The sequence below is a fragment of the Apium graveolens genome, chromosome 4, assembly GCF_009905375.1.
Source record: "Apium graveolens cultivar Ventura chromosome 4, ASM990537v1, whole genome shotgun sequence".
In the NCBI taxonomy this organism is placed as follows: domain Eukaryota; kingdom Viridiplantae; phylum Streptophyta; class Magnoliopsida; order Apiales; family Apiaceae; genus Apium; species Apium graveolens.
The window spans coordinates 301,302,684-301,311,936 of NC_133650.1; the positions used below are offsets into that span (position 1 = coordinate 301,302,684).

Genomic DNA, 9,253 nt, shown 5'->3' on the forward strand with positions numbered 1-9,253 from the left:
CTTTTGAAACTCATGAGTGTAGAAGAATATTGGTGAAATGTGTTTCGTCATGTTTTCTTTGATATATCCTTCCTTGAGTTGATCAATGCATGCAGTGTTATCCTCAAACATAATGGTAGGACTTCTAGTGATGTCTTGTAATCCACATGATTCCCGAATATTCTTGATGATAGATCGCAACCAAACACATTCTCTACTGGTTTCATGAATTGCAATGAGTTCTGAGTGATTTGTTGAGGTTGTCACTGTAGTTTGCTTCGTGGATTTCCAGGAAATGGTTGTACCGCAATATGTAAATACATATCCAGTTTGTGATTTACCAAAATGAGGATCTGAGAAATATCCAGCATCTGCATATCCAATCAACTAAGATGTTGATTTTTTCAGGAAGAATAATCCAAAGTCTGTTGTTCCACGAAGATAACGAAATATATGTTTGATCTCATTCCAATGTCTGTCCATCGGAGCAGATCTAAATCTAGCCAATAAATTCACAGCAAATGGAATATCAGGCCTTGTATTATTTGCAAGATAAATAAGTGCACCAATTGCACCTAGATATGGGATTTCAGGACCAAGAACCTCTTCATCATCTTCTCGTGGTCGAAAAGAATCTTTATCGGGCTCTAAAGATCTAACCACCATTGGAGTAGTTAATGGATGAGATTTATCCATGTAAAATCTGTTCAAAACCTTTTCTGTCTATGTGGATTGGTGGAGGAAAATTCCTGTTGACAAGTGCTCGACTTGTATCCCAAGACAATATTTTGTCCTTCCAAGATCTTTCATTTCAAACTCTGTTTTTAAGTATATGACAGCATTATTAACCCCCGTAGTTGTTCCTACAAGATTTAAATCATCCACATATACAGCAATAATCACAAAACCAGATTATGATTTTTTGATAAAAAACACATGGAGAAATTTGGTTACTAATATACCCATTCTTTTGTAAATAACGACTTAGTCTGTTATACCATATACGACCAGATTGTTTCATTCCATACAATGATCGTTGAAGTTTAATGGAGTATATATGACGAGGTTTCTTGAACTCATCCATTTTTAACCCTTCTGGGATTTTCATAAAAATTTCACTATCAAGTGAACCACATAGGTATGCTGTAAAGACGTCCATAAGACGTGTTTCCAATTTTTCTTTGGCAAATGAAATGAAGTACGCTAAGGAGATTGAAATGTTTGATCAAAAGTCTAATGAAGTGAAGGCTAAAGGGTTGGGTAGAGTTCCTCCTGATGGTGTGTTTCTAAATGTCAAGACTCACAAATTGTCAAGGTACAGAATAAAATATTTTGACAGTTACTCACTATATGAATGGGCTCAAATTGGTGGAAGTTGTAATAGCAACTGAGATAATTGAAGAACTTGAGTTTCTGGTAAAACTTAAGGATTTGATTAGAGAATAACCAGGTTATGATAAATTCAGATGATTACGTTCAACTTTAAATGTAACTACAAGAATGTATAAAATTTGTACTTCGTCAATATGTCAGTTTTTATGTTTATTTTAGCTTGGGGTTAGTCTTGTTATCAGGCATGAATTTGTGACAAGTAATCTTCTCACAAATTGGGAGAGATTGTTGTGTAAGACATGCCTGTACATAACAAGACTAAGTCACTTTGACAACCCTAAGAATCAGATGAATGGTAATATTATTGTATTTTGTATTTATGTTTCTTGAGTCTGTAAAAATGCCGAGGAGATTGGATTGGAATCTTTTTCTATGAACATCCATCAAGCTAAGGAATAAACTCTGAAAGAAGATCAATCCTAATCATAATACCATACATAATATAAAACGAAAAGTATTTTCATCCATCACTGGCGAGTATGTCTCTTGATAATCAATTCCAGGCCTTTGAGAAAACCCCTGTGCTACAAGTCGGGCTTTATATCTCATAATTTCATTCTTTTCATTTCGTTTTCTTATGAATACCCATTTATTCCCAACAGGGTTCACACTGATTGGTGTTTGGACAACAGGTCCAAATACTTCTCTTTTACGTAATGAATTTAATTCTGTTTGGATTGCGTCTTTCCATTTTGTCCATTCTTTTTTTCGACGACATTCATCCACACTTTGTGGTTCAGGATCAGAATTTATGTCTACATCCAATGCTGCGGAATACACAAATACATCATTGATTATGGCTTTACTTCGATCCCATAATTTCATATCATGCACATAATTTATTGAAATTTCGTGATTGTTTAACCCCGTATCTTCAGGGACTGGAATCTCTTCAGGAGATAATACCACTTCAGGGGTATTTGCTTCTTCTGGAGCATGTGCCACTTCAGGGGCAATCCCTTTTTCTTATCTTAGGATTGGCCGCCCTGAGGTTATTTTCTTTATAATTTTTTTCGTGGTACAACATCTTTTGCACCGACCGGTCTACCACGCTTCAGGCGTGGCTTTGATTCTGTAACCAATTCTTTTGTATCTGATTTTTGAATTGGTATATCTATTCTAGCTGGAGTATTTACTGCAGGTATATGAGATTTAGTTATATTTCTAGAATCATTAAATGTGTCAGGCATTTGGTTTGCGATATTTTGCATATGAATAATTCTTTTAACTTCAAGTTCGCATTGACCGGTACGTGAATCTAGAAAATATAATCCCGATGCATTCCATGTTATGTCAGGATTAACTTTATTTGAATGTTTATCTCCCCCTAAGGGAGGAAACATAGACTCGTCAGAATGACAATCTGCATATCTTGCGGTAAATAAGTCTCCGGTTAGAGGCTCCAGATATCTAATTATAGGTGTAAAATCAAAACCAACGTAGATACCTACTCTTCTTTGAGCTCCCATCTTCGATCTTTGTGGTGGAGCAATCGGTACATATACAGCACTTCCGAAAATTTTGAAGTGAGAAATATTAGGAACTTGACCAATTACCAGTTGTAGCGGAGAATGTTGGTTGTAGGAAGTTGGTCTAATCCTAATAATATTAGCAGCATGAAGTATTGTGTGACCCCAAATAGATGTAGGTAATTTTTCTTTCAACAACAACGGTCTTGCAATAAGTTGGAGTCTTTGATAAAGGACTCGGCTAACCCATTTTGTGTATGTACATGAGGAACTGAGTGTTCAACTGAGATTCCTACAGATGTGCAATAGTCAACAAAAGTTGTAGATGTGAATTCGCCGGTATTATCTAAATAAATTGACTTAATGCAATGATCTGGGAATTGAGCTCGTAATTTGATTATTTGGGCAAGTAATTTTGCAAAAGCATCATTACGAGTTGAGATAAGACAAACATGAGACCATCTAGTTGAGGCATCGATTAATACCATTAAGTACCCAAATGGGCCAGATGATGGGTGTATAGGTCCACATATGTCGCCTCGGATCCTTTCTAGAAAAGTTGGGTTTTCAAGCTGAACTTTAGTTAGGGATGGTCGAGTAATCAATTTTCCTAAAGAACATGCTGAACATGGAAGGTCATTGTTGGAAAGAACTTTAAAATCTTTAAGAGGATGACCAGTAGAATTCTCTATAATACGACGCATCATAGAGACGCCAGGATGACCTGATCTTTCATGCCAAAGTGTAAAAGATTTTGGATATATGAGTTTGGAAGCAATGACATTGTATGACTCAATAGTTCTAATTTTCATCATATATAATCCTGAGGAAAGTGAGTGAAACTTTTCTAAGATTTTCTTGTTTGTAGAATTAGCGGAAGGAATAAAAAGATATTCTCCTATCAGCCTCAGAGGTAATTTCGATGTGAAAATCATCGAGTCGGTTATATTTAAAACTAAGAAGATTTATAGTAGACTTACTAGAATATAATGCATTTGGAATGTGTATGTGGGTACCATTAGGGAGGATAAAACTAGCTTTTCCAAAACTTTCGATTATATTAGATATGCCGAAAATCGTTCCGACTTGAGCTTCTGTTTTGGTTATTTGGGTAAAATATTTTCGGTTCTGTAGAATCGTATGAGTTGTACCACAATCAGCAATGCATATATCTTCATAATCCATTCTGTATATAATTAAGAAATATAATTTATTTGATAAGAACATAACACACTACATAATTCAAACAAAATAAAGCACACAATACACAATACTATAGTAATTATATGAAACTAATCTTCAGCCTCCCATATGGGAGTTTCGTCAGGTTCATTCGGACCATTAATGCTTATTCCTCCACTTGTGATTCTCGGGAAATCATCCATGTTATTGTTGGCGAAATTTGTTTTTACCATTTTCTCTTTTGATTTTTGAGAAGATTGGTATAGCTTAACAAGATGATCTGGGCATGACAAGTACGTGTCCAGTGCCCATCCATGCCGCACCTATAGCAAACATTTTCAGTTTTTTCTCCTCGTGATGCCTTTCTTTTACTCTGTGATTCAGATTGCCACTTCCGGTGACCAGAGTTGTTATATGGACGAAAATGCCCGTGGCTTCGACCTCGTCCACGGTACCGCCCTTGGCCCCGTCCACCTCTATACCCTTTCCACGTACATTCTGCGGGAATGACATGTTATTTACTTCAGGTAATGGGGCAGATCCTGTTGGACGGGATTGATGATTCGTAATCACCAATTCATGATTCTGTTCAGCAACGAGGAGAGTTGATAGAAGATCCCCGAACTTAGTAAATTTGCGCTCCCTGTACATCTCTGCTAAGTTGATATTGTTGGGGTGAAAAGTTGATAGTGTTTTATCGATTTTTCTTATTTCCGTAACTTTCTCACCACACATAATAAGCCTAGAACTTATTTTGAACAAAACAGAGCTATATGTTCAGACACTCTTAAAATCCTGAAGTTTTAAATTAGCCCAATCATTTTCAGCTGCAGATAGATAAACTAGTTTCTGGTGATCGAACCTATCCTTTAGATTTTCCCATAAAATAAAGGGATCTTCGACTTCTAAGTACTCAGATTTTAAATCTTCATGCATGTGGTGTCGGAGAAAAATTATAAAGGTAAAGTTTTCTTCGGTCGTAGATTTATTTTCTGCCTTTATTGTATCGCTTAATTTCTTTGAACCCAAGTACAACTTTACATCTTGTACCCATGATAAATAATTATCGTCAGAAATGTTCAAGGCAACGAACGACAAGCTTGTAATATTTGTCATACTAAATCTGAATTAACACGAAAATTATTAAATTTTAATTCATCAATGTAAATATTACATAAAATCCTAGTTAATTGGGTGCGTTAACAAGTACGCAATAATCTATGTATATATCATTATTATCATTGATATTATAAACAGTTCTATATATAAAATGACAAATGAATTTTCACCCGCCATACGGACATCTGCGTATGCAGGTTATCTCCGACCAATAATAAATTAAAGTAGACAATCTTGCATAAGTTAGTTAGGGGAAAAAAAAATTATTATCTGATAAGTATGCAATTTATAAATCAAGGTTCTCACTATACTTCGGTATTACCCAATATTAAATGGTACCGTAAAATAATTTTAATAGGCGGTGCTCCGGCCGTATATATTTAAATTATTAGTAGAGGGTGTAACCACATCTACTCCGGTTATATATATTTGAATTATAGGTAGAGGGTGTAACCACGTCTACTCATATATATGTATATTTAAATTAAAATTATATATTCTCAGTTTCAACAGGGTTTCGTGCTATAACGTGTTGTAATATACTAATTTTAATATTTTAGAAGGGGCTACTAAATCTGAGAGGGAAAGAATGAAAATCGGAGGGAGACAGAGAGCATATATGTAAGATGCTTGGTGCAAATTTTACATTCATCAATGCCATGTATTTATAGCCAAGTCGAAGAACAAAAACATTCAATCCATTATCAAAATTTCTACTCCTAAGACTAACTTTACTATTTTACATTTACTTAAAAATTACAATCAATTCTAACAGAATCATGTTTTTTTGATAATTTTACTATATTTTTCTAAAACTAAGTGAAACAATATTATTTTTGCACACAAAGCCCAAAGAAGAAATGGCCCAAAACCCAAATAAAGCCCAAATAATCCGGTAGCATTTATCCCTTACGGCCCATTACAAATTTCTTAATCACTTCACACACTCAAATTGGAAACCACAATCCCTAACCCCTCTTTTCCATTTCCTCCATATTCACACCCTTTCTCTCTCTCTAAAATCCTCTCTACTTTCTCTCTCTAGAATTATCAATCAATGGCGTCGCGTGAAGACAACGTCTACATGGCGAAACTCGCCGAGCAAGCCGAGCGATACGAAGAAATGGTCGAGTTCATGGAGAAAGTCGTCGCCGCCTCTGACTCCGGCGACGAGCTCACCGTCGAGGAGCGTAATCTCCTCTCCGTCGCCTACAAAAACGTCATCGGAGCTCGCCGTGCCTCGTGGCGAATCATCTCGTCGATCGAGCAGAAAGAGGAGAGTCGCGGCAACGATGCGCACGTGGCGACGATCCGCGAGTACAGATCGAAGATCGAGACGGAGCTTTCGAAGATTTGTGATGGAATTTTGAAGCTGCTTGATTCGAAACTTATTGGTGCGGCGAGTAATGGTGATTCGAAAGTGTTTTATTTGAAGATGAAAGGTGATTATTATCGGTATTTGGCGGAGTTTAAGATCGGAGATGAAAGGAAAGAAGCTGCCGAGAATACGCTTAATGCTTATAAAGCTGCTCAGGTCTCGTAATTTTTTGTTTATTATTACTTAATTTGGCGAAATTGTATTGAATATCTATGATTTATGCTTTATGATTATAGAGTAATTTGATCTGATGAATGCCATATGTAGCTAATCGTTTTATGATGCTTAGAAGCTTTGGTTATTACTGTTTAGACTAGTCGTGGATTTGGTTTCGGTGTTGGCATTAATATTCATGTTGCAGGGTTTTTCTACATTCGTACTTGTGCAATGTAGGTTTTATTGATTACATTTTACTTTTTTATTTAGTTTGTAATTAGTTTATGTATACGAATGTTTGTAATCGTAGGATATTGCAAATGCGGAGTTGGCATCAACTCATCCGATCCGGCTAGGATTGGCACTTAACTTCTCAGTGTTTTACTATGAGATTCTCAGCTCTCCGGACCGTGCTTGCACTCTTGCAAAACAGGTGACAATTGCTTTATCATATCTTTATCTTCTCTCTATAGAAGTCACTAGATTTTATACGGTTGGTTGCTTGAATATTATTGTAATTAATATGGAAATTATGAAGATTATATATGATAATTGATTGCATGGAAGGTTCGTACATCAGATTAGTGTTGTTACATGTTGTTAATCCTCTTTATGGTAAAATTTGGCATCAATGATGATTTAACACGTTTGCATATGCTCCTCTACTTTGGAAAGGCTTTTGATGAAGCGATTGCGGAATTGGATACCCTAGGAGAGGAGTCCTACAAGGATAGCACCTTGATTATGCAGCTTCTCCGAGATAACCTCACCTTGTGGACTTCAGATATGCAGGTCCTCTTTTGTTTCTCTTTTATAGTTCCATAGTGTTTAAAAAATTAATCAAGTCTTCTCATTGTTTGCTTTAATCGGCAGGATGATGGTACGGAAGAGATCAAAGAAGCACCTAAGCCTGACGATGAATAGTAAAGTTTCCTTCTTCAAGAATTGGCCATGCCTATGCTATGTACTAAATCTGCTTTTAAATGGAATATTGGTAGTGTATTTCTTTTGAGTATCAACTTTAGTATTAGAATATCTTGAATTCTAGTTATCAGCAATGTGATATGGCTATTTGATTTTATGTGCCATTGCTTAGATGGTTTCGATTGTTTTTGGTTGTTTTCTCCTTTCAACTGTTGTGTTGAAGTTCATGTTTGTGCTTTTCTATGATTGAAGTGCTCTACACTACACAGCTCTGTTATTTTTTTCTCCTTACAGAAATTACTCAAGTAGTTGCACCCTTCTACTAATCTCCTATTTCCCATACACATAACGTAGAGTGGAGTTTTAATTTTGTATGTGATATTACCTCAGTTCGACCAAGTATGGGTACAAGGATCTAACTAAGAAGCTAAGTGCCCGTTTGACTTCATAACTTAAAGGTTTTCTCCTTCATGGAATAGTTTTGAAGAAGAAAGCATGAAACATAAAATGTTGTCATCTGAAACTATAAAATTGTTTTTTCGAGTCTAAAACTTTCTAAATGAAACTATTCAACCTTGATATTTGTTGTTACCCACTTGCTAGCACAATATTTCTGCCACTTTTCCTATTGTATGATGATTCAACTACTTATCATAATATTTTTGTTTAATATCAGCTTCTTGTAATCGAAAAACAGTTATCAAGTTAAACACCTTCATTTTTCAAAACTACAAAGAAAAAAAAGAATCTGATCCTTTTTCCTGAAAACACCTTTCTGGAAGCAAAGAATTGAAAACAATATCAAACAGAACTAATGTCTTCAAAATTGATCATTAGTTAGGCATTTCGGTAGGTGCTCTTAGAAGTTTCAACTTAGGAAGGAGGCAAGTGACTTTCACAATTTCCATTTCTTGCGTTTCTAGTGTCCTTCCACCGTCTTCTCCCTGGCTGGTCTTTTCTGCTTATCAACATTTCTCCTTGTGATCATGATGGAAAAAGTGATAAAGAACCGTCATTTCTCCTTATGATCATGATGGAAAAAGTGATGAAGAATGTTCACAATTTCCATTCCACGCAACACGCGTGTTCCTGGGCTCAACTATCTCCTTATGATCATAGTGGGTGCTTTCTTTCCATTCAAAACCACTTCTCATTATGACTTGACCATTAATTATACTTTAAAAGTTGGGTGCTTTCTTCGCCTTCATGGATATTTGACAATTTCTCTTAACCATCAACTCTATTTTAGGTGGTAAGAGAGGAAAAACATATACACAAACGTTTTATATTTACGAAACAGAAATATAATGGATGCTTTCTTCGCCTTCATACTCATTTGACCATTTCTCTTAACCATCAACTCTATTTTAGGTGTTTAAGAGAGGAAAAACATGTACACTAACGTCTTATATTTAAGAAACAGAAATATAATGGGTGCTTTCTTACCTTCATACCCATTTGACCATTTCTCTTAACCATCAACTCTATTTTAGGTGTTAAGAGAGGAAAAATATATACACAAACGTCTTATATTTACGAAATAGAAATATAACACGACACGATGCTTCAATACGTATAGTTATTGCTATATATTGAAATTGGAAAAACAATTTAAATGTTGGAATAGAACTTGTCCTTTAATGTATCGTTTTAA

The 9,253-nt window shown here is 35.4% G+C and overlaps 2 protein-coding genes across 2 annotated transcripts; one reads left to right on the forward strand and one right to left on the reverse strand.

The window, feature by feature from the left end:
* Positions 1-366: 366 nt before the first annotated feature.
* On the reverse strand, positions 367-675 carry LOC141719946 (secreted RxLR effector protein 161-like). The gene has a single exon (XM_074522306.1). The coding sequence runs from the start codon at positions 673-675 to the stop codon at positions 367-369; it is 309 nt and encodes a 102-aa protein (XP_074378407.1).
* A 5,411-nt stretch (positions 676-6,086) lies between these two features.
* LOC141721414 (14-3-3-like protein) lies at positions 6,087-7,863 on the forward strand. The gene is made up of 4 exons (XM_074524340.1): positions 6,087-6,675; positions 6,986-7,108; positions 7,351-7,467; positions 7,549-7,863. Exons 1-4 carry the CDS (start codon positions 6,199-6,201, stop codon positions 7,597-7,599), a joined length of 768 nt encoding a protein of 255 aa, XP_074380441.1. The 5' UTR covers positions 6,087-6,198; the 3' UTR covers positions 7,600-7,863.
* Positions 7,864-9,253: the final 1,390 nt, after the last annotated feature.